Genomic DNA, 27061 nt, shown 5'->3' with positions numbered 1-27061 from the left:
AGGAAGAACCGTCCAACAGGAAGTGTCAAGGGACAGCTCAGGATACAAGACAAGGCAGCACCTTTTCCAGGACAGAACCAGGGCCTTCCAAGAATGGAGGATTTTCATTTCAGTCCATCAGCACCTATTCACTTCCATGAACATTTCCTTCTATAACAGGTCACTGATCCATGAGGATATAGAGTTGGCCTTAATGGAAAACAAAACAAAATAAAACAAAACAAAAAACAAAACAGACTTTGTGCCTCTCTAGGAAGCCTTGGATTTGAGCAGGATGTAGTAACTTGAGAAGGGGTTTTGTCAGGCGTTATGGAAGGGAGGGGGCATTTCTTTCTCTGATTCAACTCTCAGTAGCCTGAATGTCAGTGTTTTTGATGGTCCAGCTTCGTCGTTTAAACACAATGACCTAAAGGATGATAGAGCAGTAAAATGGAAAAAAATCTGAGTCCCTGATGACCTCAGAGTATAGCCTGATCCATCCTGGCCTAGACCAGTCAGAGACTCACGTACAAGAAATAACTGCTAGCTATCGAAGCCATTTCATTTTGAGGCCTTTTGTAGTATTAGCATAGCATTGACCCCCAGACAGCTGATCTAAAGGCTCTCCAAAGTGTGACCCTGACATTCTGTTCTAAAGTTTCATTCTGTGTTTCCACATCTACGGTGTTCTGCTCAAGCCATTTATTCTGCATTTTGCCCTTGACCACATCTTGTACATTCCTCTCTAGGGGCCTTTATTCCTGCAATTTATTTGACTTTTCTCTTGATTCCTCTTCAAATAAAATCCTATTTATTGTATCTCATACAGTTTTCCACCTTTTGCATAAGCATATGTTATTTAATTTTTACTTTATCTTGTGGAATCTATTTTATTATTTAATTACCAGAAGGTCAGAGTATGCATGCATGCCCTATGTTTCCAGCTGAGTTAGAATTTCAAAAGGAATGGAGATAGTGTCCTATTTTTATATCCCTTTCACATTTATACCTCAGGCTTCAATTTGGTGATTGATTAATTGCTGAAATATAGTGGCATCTCTCACTCACTCTTTTTCAATGAGTATATAATCTAGTAAATTATCCACAATCAGCTTAACACATTTTTAAAAGAATTAACTTGCTTTTATCTAAAAGCCTTAATACAGATATTGTCCCAATTCTGTCATAAAGAGGGGAGACTCTATTCATGTTTTTCTATTCTGAATCAAGTTATCAAATGCCACCCATGCCAGATGCTGCATCACTCCATTTTTAGAAACTGTAAAGTGAGGATGGCTTCTAATATGCCCCCATTCTCTCTATATATTTGCTTTGTTAATATTCTAGTAGCTACACAGGATATAGTTAGGTTTAAATAATCATAATTTTTTATATTTAATGACCTCACCGCCTATTTATTTTAATGCAGTGGTAGATAGTTTACAGGACAAAAATACAATTTTTCATCAGTTCATTTTCAGTGGTAAATTTTGTTTTGTCAAAAAGGACCCAGATATTTGAAACAGAAAGAGCATTAATTGCCTCTTATTCACATACCAAAATTACATATCTAGCAACTGCTATTCTTTGGATGTTGTGCAGTGGGTATTCTCCACTGTATCTGACCATTACTTTCAAACTGGTTTTCAACATGTCACCTGTGTTGTCTGTGGGCTCTATCCACACCCCACATTCCAAATGGGCTGTTGCTGCCTAGGCAGCATACATTTTTATTTGTCTGGTTCACACTGACCCTTTCAGTGCCCCATACTTCCCTCACTTGGAAGAAATATAATCCGCCCACCTGCAGATTTATCTTAATTTGAAAAAAAATATGTGTAGCATTAGGCTTTTATCTTTCTACTGCTTGAAATATATTGTAATCTATGTGCATCCTCCCTTCTCCCACCTAAACCAATCTAGTATTCCAAGGTTCTCGTAGGCATATTAACTAAGACAGTGCTGGTGTGCTCTCATTTCTTCCCCAGCAACCAATTGTTTGAATTCCCTTTCTTAAGTGAAGATAAGAAAAATGGTAGTGGACATTCTTCCTTGGATTGCCAAATCTGAAAAAAGCTTTTCAAAATTTCAGTGTGGTTTTAAGAGGCAAATGTGGACTAACATTTGCTCCATCTCAACATCAGTGAGGACTTGTGACATAACCAGTAGTTTGGACAACAATAAAAAGAAAAAAAAAGAATTGTGCGTATATTTACCATCTGTCTTATAGAATTTAATACAGTTTAATTAGGGGGAAAAACATCCCTGGCTGGTGTAGCTCAATAGATTGAGCATGGACTTCTAAACCAGAGGATGGTCAGTTTGATTCCTAGTCAGGGCACATGCCTGGGTTGCGGGCCAGGTCCCCAGTGGGGGGTGTTCCAGGGGCAACTGCACATTGTTTCTTTCTCTCCATCTCTTTCTCCTTCCCTTCCCCTCCCCCTGAGAATAAATGGATAAAATCTTAAAAAAAACAACAACAGATTTCAATGGCAAAGTGTGTGGTTTGACCCAGCAAGATCATGTGTTGCCAGCGTGGCCCAGGGCTTGTCCTGACGCTGGTTTAACTGGTGGTGTGCCTGAAGCCGTCTGATGCTCTATGGGTCCTCTCTGTCATCTGTGTCTCTGCATTTACTCTCACAAACTCTGTGTGATGATCCTCTTTTATGTGTTTCTAGCAGAGGAAATAGCTCAATAAACTGAGCAATCCTAGTCACTTATTAACAACATTACCAGGCAATAGGCTAAGTTCTTGAAACACAAAGATGAATTAGAAACCCTGTTTTCAAGGTGCTCACAGTCTAGTGAGAAAGAAAATGCATAAAGAAACAAATTTCATTCCGTTGTATCTTAGAGCTGAATGAAAATTTATATATATCTGAATGAAAATTCAGGTATATACATGAATTAAACACCATGAGATCATTGCAAATTCAGTAACTGATTCAAAATATTCACAAAATATTTCCTCAAATCAGTCTCCAAATGAATTCTTAAATGATGCCATTTCTATCTTATATGAATGGAGTGGCTCAGTATCTGTAATAAAAGAACATTTCATACCACTAAAAAAGTTAGAGAACATATTAGTTTGCTAAGTGCTTTGAAGTCTCAGGATGGCTGGGTATTAGGTGGTTTAACTTGCTGTTATGTTTTTCTAAGTTATTTTTAATCATCTGGGAAATAAAGCCTTGAGATTAATTTTCTGTAAGAAGTACAAACAACTTGATTTTATGTCCCTTAGTAGATATAATTTTACAGTGTTTTAAAACATTGTTAATTGATCTTAGCAGGATCATGCTTCATCTACTTGACTGAATAATTATGCGATTCTGTAGTCATGGTATCCCTTTTATTCCATTTTCATTCCAATTTTCAAGGTCAGGTTTGCTTCTTGATATTTTGTTAAGTATCTTGCCTTTCACAATTATCTGTGTGCTCCTAACAAATTGGGGATTTCTTAGAGTCAAGTTTATTTTGTGTGTTTATGTAGTACAACTCACTCTTTGTAAATTGCTTAGTAGAGTTTTATTGAATTTCTTGAAGGAAAACATGATGAAAACCCTTTCCCCTATAGTTCTTTCTATATACTGTCTTTCAGGATTTACATTTGACTTTTGAACAATTTTTCTTTAAAAAGAAAAAACTACTGTGAACTCATATCTTTTTATAATCATCGTGCCTGGCATAATGATTGATAAATGGTACCAACTAATAGAGGAGTTGAGATTATTTCTTGAATTTCATTTATGATATAGAGAAGATTAATTGAATTTTACCCTTGACTAAATTACTACTTTTGACTAATTTTTTAAGACAGCAGGAATGACATAACATAAGCATTTAATGAAGACATGACCCTATGTGTAGTAGATCATAACTTAATCACACCTAATTTAGATATCTCAAATACAAAATTATTATAATAATAATAGAGCTACAATTTGTTGAGCTCATAATACCCTCTATGTAGAAAGAGCTGGCTCAGCATGGAAATTAATTGCATGAAATATTTTATGTAATCATATCAACAGCCCTATTTGATATTCTCATATTTAATATGTATATATTATTTTGGCTACTCTTTGTTTTAAAATTTTGAGGAATATTTTTAATAATCATTCATATTCAATATTACTCTAGTAGTAAGTTTGTGCATTCACACAGTATATACCATACATAATTAGGAAAACCTCTGCCTATATTTCTTTAGAATGGATTTCAATGTTTACTTTCAGTTATTCTGTTCTGAAGAGCTTACCTTGTTTCCCTCAAAAACGAACAAACAAAATGCGATGACTTAAATAGCACCCCTTTCTGTTCAGGAGCCTATGCATAGCATATACATTCACTGTATGGGCCTATTTTTGTTCCACTCTTTTGGAATGTTTTTCCCCGCTTCATTTTCTACCCTATCGCATTCATAGAACCTGTATTCACTACATCGCTAAGTCCAATAATTATTATAGTACATTGATTCTTACATTTTAAAATTTTGAATATACTTACTAACTTTTCTCTTTTTTATCCAGCTAACTCCTTATCCTATTTCTGATCTCAACTTAAACCTTACTTTATCATGCAATACTTTTCAGATCTCCTCTTAATCAAGACTAGTTAAGTTTTCTCAATTGTATACTTTTATTATAGCATATATGTTAGTTTATTTTATTAGGCACATTAAAATTAATATTCTGTAATTAATTCTGTATTGCCATTGTCAATACCAGGTGATAAACTCCATGAGGGCAGGACCCTATGTATCATATGCAAATCTGTGTATCTGGAGCATTGCCCATAGTAGCTGCTAAATAGACATTTGTAAAAATAATAAATACCCACTTTTCATGGATAACAGCATGCAATTGGAAGAGAATCTGAGACTTTTAAGTGTGAGACATCTAAGCTTGAACAACAAGTCTACTGTTTATTAGTCAGGTGGCCTTGAGGAAATTATATAATTTATCTCAGTCTCAGGCTCCCTTTCTGTACAATGAGGAAAATCATGTGTGTTTTTGGGTGTGTTGTGAAATATAATTGGAAATATGAGTGTCTATGTGCCTAGGACAGGGTATGGCTCAGAGCTGATCTCAACAATCACATTGAGACTACTGACTTTCCTAAATTGTGAACTCTTAGAAAGCAGGAGGAGGTGGTGTTGCTTTAGCTTGTGCACATCACAGAGCAATGTTAGTAGTAACCCTCAAGAGTTTTTGATGAGTTGTGTTTCCTTTCAACTAATATTGACAAGTGTCGTTAAACTTTAACTTCTGTAACACAGTTGGGTTTTTGCTTTTCTTGGATCTTTTCCAAGTAATTTGTTGCTGCATAATCCATACTTCATACTCTAAAATAGTTTATGTTGCCAAAATGCCTTCATCATATTTGCTGATAATTTCAATATCTCTGAGAAGAGAGAATAAATAAAACACATATCTTTTCAATTAAAAAAGATGAATTTGAGTTAGCTTAATCATTAGTTGTGGATAGAGTAGTAAACTTAACTAAAGGTTCTCTACCATATTCAGAGACATATTTTTTAAATTGTTTTATTGTTGTTCAAGTACAGTTGTTTGCATTTACCCCCACCACTTACCCCTCCACATCCATCCCAATCTCCCTCCCCTGCTTCCACCCTTCTTGGTTTTGTCCATGTGATTTATATGGTTGTTCCTGAAAACCCTTCCCCCCTTCCCCCCATTATTCCCTCCTACCTTCCCTTTGGTTACTATCAGATTGTTCTTAATTTCACTGTCTCTGATTATATTATACTTGCTTGTTTGTTTTGTCCAGTGCTGGAAGCAACCTAAGTGCCCATTAGTAAATAAATGGGTCAAAAAACTGTGGTACATTTACACCATGGGATACTACACAGCAGAAAGAAAGAAGGAGCTCCTACCCTTTGTGACAGCGTGGATGAAACTGGAGAGCAATTATGCTAAGTGAAATAAGCCAGGTGGTGAAAGACAAATACCATATGATCTCACCTATACGTAGAACCTAATCAACAGAAACATATTTTGAATGTAATGTCTTCAGACACATTTTCCAGTGACCTTCTCAATTCACTAAACTGTGTACTCTAAGTATTTCTGTTTTATCTACACACTTTATCCCATGAGATAGATTTCAAGAATTAATTCAAATAAGGCTGCAGTACAAGAGGAGTTTCTTTTATATATTCATTTTTGCATTTAAAAACTGACCAGTGCTCAGCAACAGTGTGGCAAAAATAACTTGCCGTGCCTCCCCCACGCCCAGCACCCCACTCCAACCCCAACTTAGTACTTGAATTATGGAATAAATGTCAGGTAGAATTTGTCAGCATTCCATAATTGCTTTATTTTAACCACCTAAAATTTGATTGATATATTAGAGGCATCTTTGGTGAAAGAAGAAAACAGTCTGTTTGGCAATTCTGCTTTTAGATGTAAGTATTTGCTTCAGAAATGAATTGAAATGATAAGTACAATGTGATTATTTTGCAGGTACATGGGATGGATTAAATGAGAATTATTCATTTTATTGCTTAAGTCTTTATTTTTCTTAAGGGTAATTTTATAATAATTAAAATTATTTATTGTAAATAATGTGCATGTTAATGATTAGTTTATAATGAGCTTAGTACTAAACATAGCATATGTCTTCATTTTGCCTTGGAATTCAAACTCTTTATTTACTTATTTATTCAATTTTTCAATTACAATTTATATTCAATATTATTCTGTATTAGTTTCAGATGCTCAATAAAGTGGTTAGAAAATCGGGTACTTTACAGGTGATCCCCCTGCTTACTCAAATACCCACCTGGCCCCACGTATAGTCATCGCCACATTATTGACTGTATTTCCTGTGCTGCAGTCGACATCTCTGTGACTGCTCTGTAACTACCAATTTGTCCTGTTCAATACCTTCACGCTTCACCGAGTCCCCCAACACCCCTGCCTTCTGTCCGTCTGATCTGTGTATCTGTGAGCCTGTGTCTTCTGTTTGTTTATTTTGTTCATTAGATTCCACATAACAGTGAAATCCTATAGTAATTGTCTCTCTCTGCCTCACTTTTAAAATTCAAACTCTTCATAGCTAGTAGATTCAGTGCCAAAAAATTAGTCTAATTTAGCATCTGAAACTCATATTAATAAGAAAGCTAAATTAGTTAAAAAATTCAAATATGCAGCACTATTTATTTTTTTTAATGAAGAACAAAAAGTGAATTTTCAATCAATATAAAGTATATTTTGATGGTTGGTTATATAATTCTTTTAGTTAATAACACATCCTTCTTGGCCCTGCATTTTAAATTAGGAATAGAGATCCTAAAGAGAAGTCCCAAATTAAAGGATGGGAGATGGCAAAAAAATAGAATCCATAAGCAGTGTATATAGAATTAGAATCTATTAAACCTCATTGTGAAGTGTTTTAGTAACTGTCTTTGGTCTACAGGGGATGAAGTATAGTTGTTCTTATTTAATGAAGGTCAAAAACAAAACCAATTGAAGAAGGAATTATCTGTTTTAAATTATCTTCTTTTAGTTTCATTTGAAACCGTCTAAATTCTTATCTGTTGGTTTAGAAGTAATTCAGCCACAGAGCAGGGGACAGATTGGCTAATTTATTAAGATTTCAACTAGTGTTATTCATTCATTGATTCACTTCATTTGTTGTCCATTTTTGCTTTAGGTACTTTGTTCTGGGTAATGTTTATTTGTTCATTCAAGTCCAAGTTAAATCTGAGTATAATTATTTAAAGCTTTCCTCTGTCTCTTTCCTGTTATTTCTATGCCTAACTGCTTCCTGTGAAATAATTTGGAAACTGCTTTTTCTCCTAAATATATAACTTTATGATAATTGAAGTCTTGACCTTAATTATTTTTTAAGGAGTGGGAGGGAAAGAAGTGGATGGATTCTAAGACCACAAGTGGTAGTTTCATTAAAAGTATTTCCTTTATTAATATTATATTCAAAAGATCGAGTTCTTATTCAATTTATCAAAACCTATTAACTTCATCATTTCCTGCAGCAAATATCTCATCTATTAATCAAATAAGTTTTCAAAAAATTAGCTATTTTAAAATTAACTATCCATTTTAAATTGCATTTTTAAAAAATTGCTCCAAATTCATAGACAATACATGTTTTGAACTTTACAGAAAATTAGCTAGTAGCATAAGCCTGGCAAAAATAGTAAGGTAAAATATTACGAATGATTAACCTTGGTTACTGATATTTAAAATATTAGTTCATGATGTCATTAAGTGCTGAGGAAGAGTAAGGAAATTGTGTGCTATTTATAAAAACCAGTGGTATTTAATTGATACTAGTTATGTGCTTTACTTTTCTATCTTTGAAACAGTTCCAATAGACCTCATGTATAAAAATGGAAAATTTCAGTTCTACATACGCTTATTATCCATAAATGACATCACTTTTGTAAAGCCACTTCATAGTATGAAACATTTTTAATTGTGCTATTTATGTAATAAAGTTACTGGTATTTTCAGCATAAAGTTGTTTATTACTATTTGGCTTAATATAAAATGAGATCACATTGATAACTGCACAAATGGGATGACTATTGAACGAAATAGAAGTGTACTTCATTTTGCCTTGAAATGTCTTTTTTAGCTTTTTATTTTGCAGTAATTTCAGATATTCATGTAATTTGTGAAAACAGTTCAGATTTCTCGTATATTTTAATCCGGCTTTCCTTAGTATTTATCACATATGTAACCATAGTATTAAAGTCAAAACTAGGAAATTAACATTTGCATAATACCAATAACTGAATTATAGGCTTTACTCAAACTGGAATACATTTTTAGCCCAGGAATTCATTACTTTTTTTTACTTCTATTGATTACTATTTATAGCATGAAAATGAAAGGAATATAATAGGATGTTTATAAATTAGAAATTTAGAAAATAATATAAGGGAAAAAATTCTCCCCTAACCTCATTAGACTCTATAAGTTCTGCTATTTCTATGAATTTTTTTTTCATTTTTTAAAATATAAAGTGAAATTGATTTTTCTCTGAAATAAGTATTTATTTTAGATCTCATATTTATATACTTACATACTTTTTAACATCAACTAAAATAAGGCACTAGGTAAACTACTCTGATATATCAGACATTTTGTGTATTGATCTAATTAAAACTTCACAAGTTTATATACTTATTATAGTTTTATTATATTTTCAAGGTTAAACAAATGACAGATGGCACCGTAGCTCAATCTCTATCTTCAAAACTATGTCTATTTTTACAGCATTATATTTTTCTCATTTAAGTAAAAAAGAATTTTCATCCAAATGTGTATTATTTCCAGGTGAATGCTCATGTTATAGGGTTAAGTATAAACATCACAATAATGTGGAATGTATCAATAAAACTGATTTCTTATTACTATGTTAGTAGAATGTAACTTTTAAGAAGCCATGTAAATCGTATTAATCTGTTTTACTTATCTGTACAATATAAGTAATACTGATTTTAGAATTGCTACAAAGATTAAATAGTATGAGGTCTGTTGGAAAAAGTCCAGGCATTGTTAATCTAATGAGGACAGTTTGTGTGACATTGATGTAATTTGGCAATCAAGGAGAGTGGGCTGGAATACATATATATGAACAATGATGACTTCACTATACCAGTCAGTGGGGTGGTAGACATCATTGGGTGAACATGTGTATTGTGTGACTATTGCATTCAAAATGACTGAGTGGAAAAACGAATCTGCATCAGATTTTGTGTTAAGCTTGAACATTCCTCTACTGAAACTATTTGGGTGACTCAGAAGGCCACAGCTATGGGCAGCTGGTGATGGGCATTATCATCATGACAATGTACCACTCATGCATCATGTCTTGTGCAGTTTTCTGGAGGAATATCAAGTCACTCAGGTTACTCAGCCTCCCGACAGCCGAGATTTGGCACCCTGCAACTTCTGGCTTTTCCCAAAAGTAAAATCACCTTTGAAAGGGAAGAGATTTAAGACCATCTATGAGATTCAGGAAAATACAATGGGACAGCTGATGGCAATTCCAACAAAGGATTTTGCAGAATGTTTTGAACAGTGGAAGAGATGCTGGGAGAACTGTGTGAGGTCCCAAGTTGCCTACTTTGAAGGGGACTGAGGTGTCATTGTCCTATGTATAGTTTTTCCCATATCTTGTATTTTCTTCAATAAATGTTTCTATTTTTCATCTATGGCTAGACACTTTCTGGACAGATCTCATATGAAGTATGTAATTTTTTCAGCCAAAAAATCTGATGTTTGTTTAGTAAAATTTAGTTTCTTTCTCCATTTTTTTGTGTTACATGTGTTTATATGGAAGACATTTTTTGTGACCTCCTTAAAAGGATAGAATACAATTATATCTACATATTTATAAATTTAAAACTTTAAAATATATGTTAAAATACTAAATAACTATACACTACCCTTTTCCTGTCTTCTACAGAGTTGCAGAGTAGCTCTTGTGGAAATCCAGGAGTCCCACCCAAAGGTGTATTATATGGTACAAGGTTCGACGTTGGGGACAAGATCCGCTACAACTGCGTAACTGGATACATCCTAGATGGCCACCCTCAACTCACCTGTATAGCCAATTCCGTTAATACAGCTTCATGGGATTTTCCGGTTCCCATCTGCAGAGGTAAGGAGAAATATAATGTTTATTTTTATGCCGGCTGTATATTAGACACAATGAAAATATTTTAAAAGAAGAAGTTATAATCAGGTAGTATATTTGCAAAACATGATTGGTGTTTGACAGTTGTTCCTTTTGTAATATATGAAACATAAACATTACTTATATGTCATATACTACATGACAAGTTTAGAAAAATGTTAGGCAAAATGTGGCTTTATTTGTCAAATGAAAGAAGTAAAATATACTTTTACATTTATATACATATTTATGCATACATTGTTTATGTATGTGTCTTCTAATTTATATTATGATGTTTAGAGTTTATGATGTTTAGAAATTTAATTAGGTTGTCAAAGTCATGGACCTTTTCTTTAACTTTGAATTTACTGACTGGATCTGTGAATCTTTTAAAGATTTCTGGTAGAGAACTGAGAATGGGCAATTGTGAAGATAGGAATGCTGTATACTTTATTACCAATGCTGGTAAACATTATTGGTATTATGGGGAAAACACGATAATTTGGCAGTGTGGACATAATTTCAAAGGACAGAGACTGGGCCCTGGCTGGGTAGCTCATTTAGTTAAGAGCGTGATCCTGATACACCAAAGTCATGGGTTTGATCTCGTCAGGCACAATACAAGAATCAATCAATGAATGCATAAATAAGTGGAACAAAAAAAACTCTCTCTCTTTCTCTCTCTCTCTCAAAAAATCATTTACAATTTTTTAAAAACCATACAGAGACTAGAAGACAGAATGTGTTCCACATTAGCAGAAATCATGGGTGAATCATACCCCCAGAAATTCTGGAGACTGACATTGCTTTCTCCCTGGGCTTCATTTTTCTAGAAAAAACAAAAGAGATGGGTCATTTATCTTTTGACATCTGCTTCTGTAATTCCTCTACCCTGTATGGATGTGATGTAGGGATGTCCAACTGCTTAGTTCAAACATGTGGCCACAAATGTATGCAGGAAAAACCACTGGAAATCAGACACAGCTAGCTTCTTGTCCCTGATCTGACAATTACAATGTGAGTTACCTTAGGCAAATCATCAACTCTGTGAAATTTATCTCATTTAACCAGTGAGAGGAAAAGCCGGTCTGTTTATTTGTTGAAGATCAAATAGATAGCTTACAACTCCCACTGGGTAAAATATCTGCCACATATGATATTCTTTCAATATTATCTCCCTTTGATGCTGTTGCTACTACTATTACTGTTACCACTACTAGTACTAATACTCCTATTACTGTTATTACTAGTCCTATTATTGTTATTACTGTTATTACTACTGTTTCTGTTGCTACTGCTGGTACTATTTCTATGACTATTAACTACCATTTATTTGAGCACTTATTGTGTACTAAGAAATTATAAGCATAATCATTTTTAAATTTCACAATAGGAAACTGAAGCTCAAAAAATTAAAAATTATTGCTCAAGGTTATTCAGTGTCCAGAACTATGAGGAGCATGAGATTTAACTCAACTTGCAAGTTAACAAGTTTCTCTGCCACAGTTACTTAAATGGTGATAAGAAGACACAAGACATTTGGGTCAGAAACAAAAGAGAGTTCATTATTCAGAGTGTAGAAGTTAATGTATCAATCAACATTTGTGCCAGTTCTGCTAGCCCCAATTCTCATAGAATGACATGAAGAGTGTCAGATAGCTTCATATGTAGTAGGTGGCATAACAGGAGAGGAATCATGAACTTGGGGAAATCAAATCCTTCACAGTGGGAACACCTGCCCTTTGCTCTGGAGGGAGACCGTATCTCTCTCTTCCAAGCTTGTAAGCTAACTTGCTCTTCAGTGTGGTGGAAGGCACTGTTTCTTTTCTTTGGATCTATTTGTTATATGAACATCGTGGTAGGCATGATGTGGTACAAAGAGCAGAAGCACAAGATGTGCAGAAATGTTAGAATCCATGGAGAAATTTCTGCTAGCAGTGAATGGGGTGTGATGAGGATGTCAAATTTAAACTTATTTTGTCTGATTTCAAAGCCTGAGCTTGCTACCACACTGACACTTCCACAAAATAATTTGCATCACTCTCAAAAAATATTTTATGATGGGAGGAAATGGAATTTTATATGTGAATCAGCCAAAAGACACATAGTCAACTTTTTTAAAGCATAAAACTGCATAAGTCAAAAGGACTTAAGGAGATACTCAAAACCAAGAAACATTTTTTAAATGTTTCAGTAGAGCAGTCCCAATACTAACTGAACATTAATTTCTGTTGTTGGGCTCCTGCTCCATCTCAGTTCACAGCCTGTTTAGTAAGACAGATGAGTCTGAATACTGATTCTGCCACTTACTGACTCGGGCCTTTAAGAAAAAATATTCTGGTGACTATTTCTTTAGCTATAATAAGATAAAGAGATAGAGATACCAAATTCACAACACCATTAGTGTTTAATATGATAGTATATGTAAAAGGCCAGGTACATATTATGCTATTATTTATGCTAATTCTATTTTTCTAATTTCCTTCAGCAGTTGTTACTATCTCCTACTGTGAGAAAGGAATTACAGTCAACAGAAACTGCATAGAAATCAATTATTTTCATATCCAAGTCGAAACCTAAAACCAATACTTCATATTGTTGCTGTTTTTTTCCTGCTTTTGCCATAGGATAGACCCATCTTCCCCAAGTCCACACTGATATCCTTTGACTTCCATTCTACCTTCTGTGGTATTTTTTATCTTCTCAAAAATGACACCTACTGCTTTTGGAAATTCTGCCTGCTCAACTTAAGTCTGTCAAGTTCATCTTTTCTTCTCTTTAACAATAATACTAATAAATACATTTACTCATTGAAATAGATGTATTAAGGGTGGGCCCACCTTGTGCAAAGCATTATTTCATTCACTGAAAATCAAAAAGATGATTAAGAAACAAGTTTAGCCTTTAAGAACAGAGCTCTAGTGGGACTATCATAATGTAATCAAATAATTAGAATAATATATGACACTTGCTTTAATAGCACAACCTATAAAGTTTGTTAGGCACCTTAATAAGGAAAATCTTCATTTCTGCCAGGAGAGTGGAAGAAAGTTCAGCGAGGGACAGTGCTTTAAGAAGAACTCTCAGAGAGGTCTTACTAGACACAGAAAGTCCACAGAGCAAGAACAGTTTCAATGAGTCAATCATTATCTTTTCCTTCCCCAGGGCAGTTCTCTGTTACTGATAGTCACTGATTGAAGGTAGAGTGTATGAAGACATACTTCATAAAGCACATGGCCTAATTTTCTAAGGAGCAATTTGTTTCCCACTAACCATTTTTTTAAAATTAAAACTGAAAGAATAGAGGGACAGTATATTTGGGTTTTATATAGTTATCATTAATTTTGAAAAAAAAATAGGAGACTCTTCAGTCCATGACTTCCCCTTTGTTTGTTGCCACTTGGTAGTATACTGATTCTTTATTCTATAACTTTGTTGGGGGCTGATGACCCTGCGATGATAGGCTTTTTGCTTCCCCTAGTGTTTACATAGAGTCTGTCCATGATGGAACACTTGCTTTCAGGGAGTTCTTTTGATGCTTCCGAACAATGATAGTTTAATTAAGAAAAATGAATGACACTTCAACCTAGAGGGTATGGTGCAAGGGTTTTTGTGTTTATTCACAGGCAGGGTGAGCTTTATCAATACCATCTGCTATTATTTGTAAAAGACAGCTAACTACCTGATGCTGGGCTGTACAGTAGTCTATGAAAATGAAACCCTACGTCGGGAATGAAAACACCTGGCATGCGTTCCTTCTCTGCATCCGTCCTCTGATAGACATTTCCATTACACTTATCGCCACTGAGCTTTGACTGTTCTCAGAGTCCTTTTCTACCCAGTCTCCCAATATTTTTTACTAAATGTGAGCAGTTGGCAGGCAATGTAAAATTGATATGTTATTCCTAGATTAAATAGGCTAAAATTCATAATGATATTCTATATTGAGAATGGCATTTGATATACACACTTCAGCACAAACTAATACAAATATAAAAATTACACATAAATTACAGTGTTATTGACACAGCTAAATCTAGGTCCACAAAAAAAAATCAAAGTATGTGCTGGAAGAATTAACATTCTAATATATAAAGTTAATCATAGTACATTTAAGGTTTATTAAAGGATGAATTTTGGACAGATTATAAAAAATGTTCAGTGTTGTATTTCCTTGTTGATTTGAGTAAATTTATAGCCAAAAGTAAAGATCCTGGAATATATGAGGTCTGTCCAGAAAAAGTCCAGCCATTGTTATTATAACAAGAACAGTCTCACAACATCGATGTAACTTGGCAGCCAAGGAGAGTGGACTAGAACGCACATGCATGAACAATGAAAACTTCACTAGTCAGTGGGGGCAGTAGACATTGTTGAGTGAGCATGTGTACTGTGTGGCTGTCACATTCAAAATGACTGAGATAGTAGAGCAACAATATGCATCAAATTTTTCTTTAACCTTGAAAATTCTTTTGTGGAAAGATGATTCTGAAGGCCGTAGCTATGGACAACTGGTGACTGGCAGCTTCATCACAACATGACTGCTCACGCATCACGTTTTGTGCAGAGTATTTTGGCCAACCATCAAATCACCCAGGTGACTCAGCCACTCCCCCCCCCACAGCCCAGATTTGGCACCCTCTGACTTTACCCAAAACTAAAATCACCTTTGAAAGGGAAGAGATTTCAGACCACTGGTGAGATTCAGGAAAATATGATGGGGCAGCTGATAGTGATTAGGAGAACTGTGTGAGGTCCCAAGGTGCCTACTCTGAAGGAGGTTTGGACATCCTTGTCCTATGTACAGTGTTTCTTATATTTTCTTTAGTAAATCTCTCTATTTTTCATATTACATGGCTAGATACCTTCTAGACAGGCCTTGTGTAAGAGAATTCATAGAAAGCACTGATCGTTGACGTATATGATGTAAACATGTTGTTTATTTTGATCTCACAGGGGAGATCCTGATAGAGGAAGGCTTGGATGTTAGTGCTGTGGATGTCATGTCACTGGTTCCATCTAAAGCAAATATTTGTCAGTGCAGATAAGCAAAAGTGCTAATAAGTAAACTGTTGCCTCTTACAAAGCAAAAAAATTACACCTAATTAAATTAACCATGAAGAGTGAAAGGTCTTCTAATTTTTTTTCTTGGTATGAAATTGTCTTCTACTGCTACACGATAAATAGTTAATGGAGTAATAACAGCAGTTTCTTTTGTCAGCATACAATATTATTCTCCCGCTATAAACCTTGATACGTGATTTGGGATCAAAGTGTTATACCCAAAGAAGGAATTGAAATGAGCAGTTAAAGGAACAGTGGGAAAGGGGGAAGGGAAGGGAAGGTTTGGCCAGGTGTTTCCTATATGAAAATTACATCAAAAGCCCTCCAAAGATGTGACTTCTAATCAAAGGTTAAAAGTAAAACAAACAAATAATAGAAAACCTAGCAGAGTGTATTAAAAAGAAGTGATACTTTGTAAAGAACTTACTGTTCAGACTGGCGTCAGGGAGGTAGTGCAAAGATATGCACTGTTAGTGTGTTCCCATACTCAGTGCTCTGGAAACCTGAGCAAGTCAAGCAGGAATCCTTTGGCAACGGGGGTGTAGTGTCTCTCCAATAGGCTGCCAGCAATATCCCAGTGATGGCAGGCCACAGGGAAGAATTACAAGTCTCCCAGGTCACTGGACCCTTCTTCATTTCTCCTTGGAAAACTGCTGGCTGTTTTACCGTCAGTCGGGCCACGCTTCAGTTACTCTCTAATGTACCTTAACCTCGTTCTGAAAAGTCCATTTATGACATAAACTGATGAAACTGTCCTGATTAAACTGTTTTAGAGGTATCCAGCATGTTGGGGCAAACAGCACGTGATTTATAGTTCGGGATATAAGGTCTGTGAGTTCATTTTCCTTTCTGCAACGTATTACAATGCATTACCTGAGAATGTGGTTTCTTATGTAAAAATTGAATATTGTTTAGCTATTTCATGAGATTGTGAATGTTAGAGAGATTAAGTTAAATGAGATGATGTTTCTAAAAGTGTTTATATAATGCCTAGCACTCAGAAGGTACTCAAAACATGCAAATTGGTTCTAAATATATAAAATAGTACATTTTCAAATAATATATAAGACATAGCTATCATTGTTGTTTTTATTTTGTTTAAAATATTTTAAAATATCCATGGACAATTAAAGTGTGCTTATAATGGAGAATATTGAGAATATTTTTTAAATAAGAGTGTGAACTCTGGAAAGAGTGGACACTGGACAAGTAAAAGCCTTGGTTTGCTCTTATATCTGCCACTAAGAAAATGTAGAACCTTTATCTAGATATTTAATTGTTCAGTTCTGTTTTCTCATTGGTATAATAGAGGAATTTCTCATTATAGTATTATGATGAGAATTATATTAGTTAATGTATATAAATACCTGATCTTTTAATATTCAACTCATAGTAACTACTATCTTATGTATATTGGCATTATCAAAACATGTATATGAAAACTGAGCACCAGGGAATGGACATATCTAAGTTCTAGAACTATTTGGGAAGTAGAATTAATTTTTCTCAGAGTTGTGGCTATCAGGGAAGTCAAACTCATTTTCACCAGGGGCCACATCAGCCTCGTAGTTGCCTTCAAAGGACCGGATGTAATTTTAGGACTGTGTAAGTGTAACTATTCCTTAACAGCTAAGCAAGAGCTGGTGCTGCTGTGGGTAGAAACAAGGTACAAGGCCGGACAAACCAAGGTGGAGGGCTGCTTTGACCTGTGGGCCTTGTGTTTGCCACCTGTGTGCTATGGGGAACTTTTAGCTCCACATTAACCTAGCAAATTAGGTTGGGATCAGCAAATAACATTCATTAGTGGTGAAAAAATGTTTCCAAAGGTTAACATAGCATTTCTGAGTCATTTGTTTGTGGAAGTACTCATATTTAAAATATATTCATAATTAAACTGATGTTTATTAGAAGTCACTATGCACAGGCCACATTGCTAAGTACGATGATAGATGAAACAGCTCCGGGCCTCCTGAAACCCATAGTCTATTAAGTATAGGACCTTTTATTTGGAAAGTTACCTATTTGGTGATGTGGGTTATCGCCCAAATGTGTGCCCTCTAATTCTATGCAAAAACAATGGTGTTCTTGCATAAGCAATAAATGCTGGCCTTCCATATATTTCTGATCCTTAGAAAATAAAATCAGGACCTTCTATTCTCACCATATAATTGGCCTGTGCTCTGCTGCTGTAACTAGTAATCAGCCTAGTTTTTAACATTCAACTCACGTTATTTTTCCCATTTGGTATTTGTGAGTTGAGTCTTCATTCAGAAAGCTATTTACTTTTTTCCCTTCTTTATTTTGTGTATAATAACTCAAGCATTTTTGATGCTTTACTCTGTTGTCCAAGTTTTTCTGATCCCTCATCTGTCATTTTCATTTTAAACTGATAAATTTTTATTGACAATTAAGAGACAGTCATTAGGTCTGTATTTTTTAATGTTATATGTTATGATAATATATTGTTAATTTATAAGGTTTATATTATTTACCTTAATAGAATCATTTCCATTTTTTGGTATAATTCCTAAAAAAGACATTGACCTGTATGTTTGGAAAATCAAACACAAAAATCAGTTTCTTTTTGAGGCAATTGAGTTTTAATTGTTTCTGCCCATTTTGTGTAACTTTGACTCATATGTTTTTGTAGAGGCTTTTGTTTATTTGTATTTTTTGTATATGTGTTTTGACAATTATGAATTTAACATTTTTTTTCTAAATGAAAGATACAGGTTGCATGGGGAAAGTTTATACTTTTTGAAGAAGCTATAAGAAATAGTTTTATAATATTGCTCCCAAAATAGAAACAGAATTTTATAGACATTAAGCAATACTCATTTTTAACACTTACCTATGTTTTAAAATGTGTGACGGAAATAAAATTATATTATCTTTTATTCAAATGATTATATGGGACCATGACTTGAAGGAAAAATGATGGGGCATGCTTAGCCAAAAATATATTGACAGCTTCAGAATCCCCTGTGGTGAAATAGACTGTTCAATGCATGATAAGAACCTTGAAAAGCAATCATCTAACTTCCTGGTAGGATATAAACTCAGTGAACCACAGTAATGGCCATCTGGTATTCCATTGCTCTTTGTAAAGCCACCACTCTAAAAACGAGACAAAATAATTTCGGATAAATGAATGGACAAGGGGATGGTAGCCCACCAAAGACATAGGCTAATGCCGTGTGGCACATATTTTAATGGAACAGCTCCATGTGAAAAGTTCTTATTTTTCTGTGCTAAGAAATCACAGTAATAAGAATTTTTGTAAGAATCATTCTACAGGGACATTACACATTTTTGATCTTTGGCTCTTTCTCCTTTGCAAAGTTTGATTGGTCACCAGTATCCTGAATAAGTTACATTAAGGGTGTGTGCCCTTGAGCCATGCAATGATAAAAGATCTTCCATATAGTTAATAACAGAGGACAAAAATCTCATGCTGAAACTTGTATGCCTTTAGAAACTATGTGTTTTGATCTTTTGCTGAATGTGCTCGAAATCTAAAATCTTTCTATAGTTACTTTCCTTAGGCTTTTCTTAATTGCAGATCTGACTCAAAAGAACAGATATAATTTTCTTTTTTACTATATAATTATTACATATGTAAAACTGGCAGTAAATAGCTTAAAATCAATTTTTGATAAATAAGTATTTTGTCTCTCATTTTTGTTGTTCTCCTATTAGTGTTACTAATTCCCTGTGCTTTGAACATGGCAATTTTCTCTTTATTTACTAATCCTTGTATTTAGGGGTGTCATAGCATTTAAACTATGTTAAAATATTAAGTTCATTTATTACATATTTATGTTTAATATATAGCTAACTTAAAAAATAGCTGGTGTAGCATAAAAACACAATACACATAGCAAATGAATTAAACGCGAATAGGGGCACTTGTTTTAAAAGAAATAGAAGAGTAAGATGAAACCAAAAGGGAGGTTAGTTAATACACTAGAATAATGTTCTGCATTCTTTTCTCTTAAAGATTTTATGTATTTAGTTTTAGAGGCAGGGGAAGGGAGGGAGAAAGAGAGAGAAAGAAACATCAAAGTATGGTTGCCTCTCATGTGGTGCACCCCCCATCCAGGGACCTGGCCTGCAACCCGGGCATGTGCCCTGACTGGGAATCAAACCAGCAACCCTTTGGTTCACATGCCAATGCTCAATTCACTGAGCCTACAGCCAGGGCAATGTTCTGCATTCTTATATGCTTGATAGAACCAACCTTATATCTGGTTTTAATCCATCTGGGAACCTGAACATATTTGAAAAATATGATTGGTTCATAGTCTCACAAAGTAAAAGGAAATAGTATTTGATGGAAAACCAAACTTTTTAAGCAGAGTGATAAATTTCTTAAGCAATAAATCACAGAGAAGGAACAGTATAATTTAATCATCTATTTGCTTTACAATACTAGTAAATATGAACTCATGAATGAGCTTCTTAGGGTTGCATGACATCTATTAGTGACAGATAAATCACAGTTTGATATTGAAAAGATTGAGAGTTGTATTCATAAAAGCAATATAATTAAAACACCTATGCTTATGGACCCTGGCCAATATGAAAGTTACATAAATTCAACTATAGGATTTCTTCTGAAACAATTTTTGCATATTTTTGTAATTTGTATCTTTTTCCTAATTTGTAAATTTGGAATTTGGCCTGCAAACCAACAGAACAAAAATATAATGCTTCTGTATTAGTATGACTTCAATTTTATTTTACATTTTGTTAATTATAGAGGCACCTACACAGGACATTTTTCTGTAATTACTATAGTAGGGTAAAAAAAAAAAGTAGAAGTGGCAATTAGGCAGTGCTTCTTTAAATTTTGATCAGGAGGTGCCCCTGGGTAAGTCCTCATTCATGTCATTGGACAAAACAAGTCACATGACTATGAATACTTGAAAATGGTAGAGAAGTAGAAACCTACCACAAACCCAGAGGTAGTAGCAGAATATCTGTAAACATTCATAATACCATGTGACTGTAAATAACAGAAATTATGTCTGGATTTCCTAACAAGGGTGTAATTTTTTTGAGCTAAAAAGAATTATCAATTTTTTGCAAACAGGGAAAGTATTTCAGACATTTGAGTAATGGGAAAACTCTTTAGAAGTCTTGCTAATTTTAAGATATAATCTGACACCATTTTCTTTACTATCCTCCGTCATTCATCTCCCTCCTACATGTGTTGAAAAAGGGATTATTACTCCAAACTCAGGACATATTTCCTATCATTAGTGTTGTATTAAATGTGTCCATTAAACATGTTATCCAATACATACATATCTAAATCTAGAGCTACATACGCACATTTAAAAACAAAAGCTTTTCTGATCATATCTTTTTATAGTACCATATTTTATAGGCTATGTATAGAGTGAATGGTTACAAAGACTCTTAAGCTTAAATTTGCAATTTTACTCAGGGAGAGGCTCTTTGACCTTTGAAAGGATAAATGAAAATATCACTACCTGTTTCAGTTTGCTTCCAGAATGAAAATGGGCGACTTGCATCTGAAAACTGTGAGCTTAGGGAGAGTCAACTCAAGAGATGAAGTTCACCTTCATTTATTGTCCGCTTTCATCTCTTCATAAGGGGAACTACAAAGACAGATAATCTATGGGGGCATCTGGTTTGTCACACACGTGGTTCACAAATTGTATGTGTTCTTGTTCCTGCACCTCTGCTCATTGTGGAATCAGTAATGTCAGCTTTTCTTAAGGCTGATTATTTTTTTGGTTTGCTTTTTTCCCCCTTTTTGTCCAGAAGAATTGGTGTCATGTAGATTTAGTACAAACCTGAATAATTCAATCATAATTTTCAATCAGTTAGTGGCCATAGCATTTTTTTCTGCCATAGATGTTTGTAAACAAATACATTCTGTGTGAAGTTTCACCCCTCCTTTTACTACTGCTTATATTTGGAAATTATTTCAAAATTCTTCATCATGAAGGCTGATTTACAAATGTATTCTAAAGAACTGAGATTTTCCCAGGAACCTCACTAGAGGCAGAAATGTTATGGTTTAAAATTCAGAACAATACTTTATTTAGCATTTTAACTTTCCAGAGAATAGCATAAATTTGATTTCTTTGCTTTTCTCTGTGAGGTAGCCATTTTTACAGCTGTCACGAAATTAGATTTAAATTCAGCATAGGGAAGTTTTATATTCACAGAAAGATGTGCTTACAATACATATCTCATCCTCTGAAAATTTAACTACCTCTGCATTTTGAGCATCTATTTCTGAAATGCTGAATGCAAACACAGAGAGTGTATGAATATACCACTGTTTTCTTCAGTTCCATCAATGTCTAATGTACGGCGTCTGTCCAGAAAGTATCCATCCATGCACTGTGGGGGGCGGGGAAACATTTACTGAAGAAGCTACAAAATAGAAAAAATATTGTACGTAGGAGAATGACACCTCAGTCCCCTTCAAAGTAAGCTCCTTACACAGTTCTCTCAGCATCTCTTCACTGTTCAAAACACTCTGCAAAATCCTTTGCCAGAATCGCTCTCAGCTATCCCATCATATTTTCCTGATTCTCGTGGAAGGTCTGAAATCTCATCCATTTCAAAGGCAATTGTAGTTTGGAGAAAGCCAGAAGTCTCAGGGTGTCAAATCTCGGCTGTAGGGGGTGCTGAGTCACCTGGGTGATTTGATGTTTCACTAAAAATCTCTGCATGAGATGTGATGCATGAGTGGGTGTGTTACCATGCTGAAACTGCCAATCACCAGTTGCCCATAGCTGCGGCCATTTGCATCATATTTCATCCCTGAACCAATGAAAAACATGAGGTAGTACGCATTAATTATTTGCCTCAGAAGGCAGTACTCGTTCGTGATGGGCAACACCTTCCCAATCAACAAAACACAGTTAAGGTGGTCTTGATCATGCTGTGACTTTGAGGCATTTGTGTTGCACTTTTATTTGCACTGCGCTCATTGCATCTTCCCCTATAGCCTTCTGAATCATCCTGAATAGTTTCAACAGAGGAATGTTCAAGCTTAACCCGAAATCTGATGCAGATTTGTTGCTCTACTTGCTGTCATTTTGAATTTGACAGCCACACAGTACACACACTCATTCAATGGTGTCTACTGTCTCCGCTGACAAGTACAGTGAAGTCATCGTGTTCATGAATATGCATTCTAGTCCACTCTCCTTGGCTGCCAGGTTACATTCATGCCATTCAAACTATTCTCATTATATTAATAATGACTGGGCTTTTTCAGGACAGGCCTTGTATTTAGTGTACATCTAAGGACCTTTAAAATACATCTAAGGACCTTTACGCATTAACAATACATAAAGCTATTTAAAAAGTTAATTATTTGGTATCAGTGAACTGTTATCAGGTGAAACTGCCCCATATTGTAGCACACAGACATTTCCCAGATTTTTATTTACCTCTGAAGAAACTGAGGAGAAACAAATGAAAAAGAATACTGTCAATAACAACTAAGGTTTTAAGATTTGCCTTAGTTAGGAGCTAGCAAGCTAGCCTGCCATAGTGTTATGTATCCTGGCAAAACAAGACAAAACAAAATGAAACTTCATGGGAGGGGATAAAGGACTTTACTAATTTAAGTATATCAAGTATCATGAGCTTCATGGTCAAACCCATTCACCTTGTATCAGTTGCCATCTGACTACCTGAACCATCATAGGTGGACACCGTAGATGCAGTGAGTTTGTGTCACCTTGAGGAATTTCAAACTTATGAAACCTCAATATTTTAAATGCAGACTTTTAGCAAACCTGCCTAACATTCGCCATAAAGGAAGACATTATTTCTTGTCTCTGTGTGGTAAATATTTAACAAGGGTTTCGTACTCTTACACATATTGTATAATTTATTTATACATTATTAAGCATAGCTCTGGTAAACATTGTACCTTTAAGGATTAATTACTTCTAAGTATCTTCTGTTCATTTTGTAGCACAGTGGGAAGCCAGTTCTTCATTTAACCCAACCTAAAAATGTCCATTAACTTAACAAAGACATGGCCAGGTAGGGGACCATGCGAATAGTGCACGCTAGGTGATAAGGCCTGTAACTTTCAAGACATGATTTTCATTATCCTTGTCAGGAAATCTGCTCTCTGCTCCAGAGAGAGACTATCTTTATCTTCCAGTGCTGTTTATTATACTAATATCATTATAAAATGTTTAAAACAAAAAAGTTAGTGTTGTGCCCAGCCATATTAGAGTCAAAAAACTTAAAAGTGGGGGCAGGGTGGAGGGTTGGAGTGGAGTGGGAGCCAAAAACTTGATTGCCTTTATTTAAAATGTTGATATCATAGAACTTTTGTGTTAATATTTATTTTAATATGTTATTTTGAGTGCTGAATTTTTAGCATCTGAGATGAGTGCCTCACTTCTCTGACTGTAGTCCTCTCCCTGATATAAAATTCCAGAAATACCATACCAGCTGACAAGTACAAACGAACTTAATGGCTTGTTTTTGACTTCAAAATGCACTTAACAGATAAGGCTAAGTTCTGTTCCAAAGGTGTATTTGTACTAAGATCCAAATACATTTTTCCCAAAGTCTACTACTTTTCTTTTTAAAAAATAATGAATTTAGATATTTTGGTGCTTGTCAAATGACTGTAATCACAGATGTCCTTAGAGATAGGTAGTACGCACCTTTGTGCGACTCTTGTCTGTTCTGTTTTTGTCATTTATCAGCTGCTAATGAAAAATACAAAGTCTTAAAATACGTTCACAATTACTTTTAGGTATATTACATTGTAAAGGATTATTCTTATCAGGGATCATAAAGAATATTTAAAAATCCAGCAACATAGAGGGCTTGTGGATCTTTGCAGTACTTTTAGAGGATAAAAATGAGTGGAGCACTAGCATCTCAGTCCCTTGAGACAACCCTGAGTTCTGCACAAAGCCATTTATTATGACTTCTGAGAGAGCCTTTCCTTCCATAAAATAGAACGTCATTTTCTCACAGCCCCTATTGGTTGCCTGAAAAGTCTCTACACTTGGGAATTAAGTATGAGCTTTTGGGTTTCAATTTATTTAAAAAGGTTAGGCCATAATCATGATAGAGACAGCTTTTTTTCAACCAAGCTCCTGTATTGTATATTAACATAAACCATGTTTTTGCTTAACCTTACCTTTTATTGTAGTAAAATAACATAAAAGTTACCCACTTAAACATTTTGAAGTATGCAATTTTGTGGATTAAGCATATGCATTTTGTTGTACAACCACCATCTCCAGAACTCTTTTCCTCTTGTAAAACTGAAACACTACACCAAAAACTGAAGCTGAGTAGTATCCCATTCTCTTCTTCCTGCCCCCACTTCCTAACCACCATCATTTTCTTTCTGATTTTGACTTCTCTAGTTATCTCATACAAGTGGAATCATACAGTATTTTGGTGAATAGTTCATTTCACTTAGCATGATGCCCTAACAATTAATTTGTGTTGTAGCCTCTGTCAAAATTTCCTTCCTTTTTGAGGCTGATGATATTGCACTGGGTGTGTGTAATACATTTTGTTTATCCATTTATCTGTGGGTGCACACTTGTGTTGCTTCCATGTTATATCTATTGTGAATAATGTTGCTATGAAGATGGGCATATAAATATGTCTTCAAGACCCCATTGTAAATTCATTTAGGTATAAACCCAAAAGTGAAATTTCTGGATGCCATAATAATTCTAATTTAATTTCCTTAGGAATCACATCACCATTTTCCACAGTGGTGACAGAATTTTAGAATCCTAGCAAGAGTGTACAAAAATTCCAATTTCTCTACATTATGGACAATGCTTAGTTTCTTTTTTTATTTGTCATTTTTTTTTTTAATAGTAGCTTTTCTAATGAGTGTGAGGTAGCCCCTTGATCTTACTTTTAAATGGTCAAAAACAATACAATCAGGCCACTCTTCTCTTTATGACATCCTTTAGACTGTGGCAGCTCTCTTTGAACGGCATCTGTTGTGAATGTGCAGCAGTAAAGAGAGAAAGGCTGAGCCAGAACAGATGATGAGTCATTCATTTACTCACTATGCTAGACACTGGAGATACAACTGTAGAGCTAACTATATCACCAACCATAGTTCCTACACTCAGGAAGAGAATAGGATAGTAGAGAAGAGAGATATTTGCAAACAATCACACAAAACATATATGTAGTTACAAATTATGATGGCTGCTATTGAAGGGAAAGGTCCATAAAAATGGTAAGGTGCCATTAAAACACATCTGTTGATTGACAGGAAAATTTACTTGCTTCATATGGTCATGGTTAATGCAGATATGTTGCAATTGTACCCTATTTCACTTACAACATATGTCCTTTGTTACTCTGGGAACCTGCATACAGAGGAGGTCAGTATACTTAGTTTTCTTATAAAGTTAATGTAGTAATTTTCCTTTCCTAGCAATTTTTGGTTCAGATTAAAACTAAATCTCAATCAGCTAAACTCAAGGTGCTTGCTTTTGGCCTGATGCCCATTGTAAAGTACTTAATAATAAGAAACAAAGAAGAAAAACATTCAAGAAAATTAGGTACATCAATAATCCTGATTTGTTAACTCTTGATTCCAGGAAACAAAGGACTCTTTCAGCATTCATTATAGAAAACCAGGCTTCACATACCCACCCCCTGAGAGTTCTTATATTGTCTACATCCTCTCTATTAGTTGGAAAACTGAGAAACCTAAATGTTGTCATTCATCACTCAGTGTGTAGTTACGCACTGAATATATCTGTACTAAGCTTCCTACCATATATGGGAGAAGCAAGGTCATTGTCAGAATCAACACCATCGTAGTTATGCATTTTTCTGAAAAAAATCAAGCTGTTTGTTTTCTTAAAATTGTAATATTTTCAGGTTTGCCCACTTGGAATTAATTTTAGAGGAATATTCACAATACATAGAATTTTCTCATCCAGCTGTACTTCTACTTCAATTTCCTTTTTGACTATGAAGTTTTCCTTGAATAGTCAACCCTCTAGTCTTGTCTGATAGATGATATGTTAAAAGCCTCTAGATGTTTTGCAGTTTCCCTAGTTAAATAATAGCTTATACTATTTAATTTTCTAATGGCATTCTTCTTTTCTTCATAGATAAAAGTGCCATGAGAAACATATAACATATGATCTTACTTGTATGTAAAAAAAATTGCAAGCTCATTGGTAGTTGCCAGAGGTGAGGGTGTGATGGGCAAAAGGTAATTCAAAGGTACAAACTCTCTGTTATAAAATAAGTAAGCCATGGGGATTTAAAGTACAGCACAGTCATTGCATATTTGAAAGTTGCTAAGAGATTAAATCTTTGA

General features: G+C 34.7%; 1 protein-coding gene across 1 annotated transcript in view; it reads left to right on the top strand.

Moving 5' to 3' along the window:
* CSMD3 (CUB and Sushi multiple domains 3) overlaps positions 1-27061 on the top strand; it is an 893237-nt gene that overhangs the window by 190990 nt on the left and 675186 nt on the right. Inside the window, 1 exon segment of the mRNA XM_028533680.2 lies at positions 10444-10638. Coding sequence (XP_028389481.1) covers positions 10444-10638 — 195 coding nt within the window.

Source organism: Phyllostomus discolor, chromosome 7 (genome assembly GCF_004126475.2).
Source record: "Phyllostomus discolor isolate MPI-MPIP mPhyDis1 chromosome 7, mPhyDis1.pri.v3, whole genome shotgun sequence".
Taxonomy (NCBI): domain Eukaryota; kingdom Metazoa; phylum Chordata; class Mammalia; order Chiroptera; family Phyllostomidae; genus Phyllostomus; species Phyllostomus discolor.
Note: the sequence above shows the minus strand (reverse complement) of the source record. Positions and strands in the feature narration are given on the sequence as shown.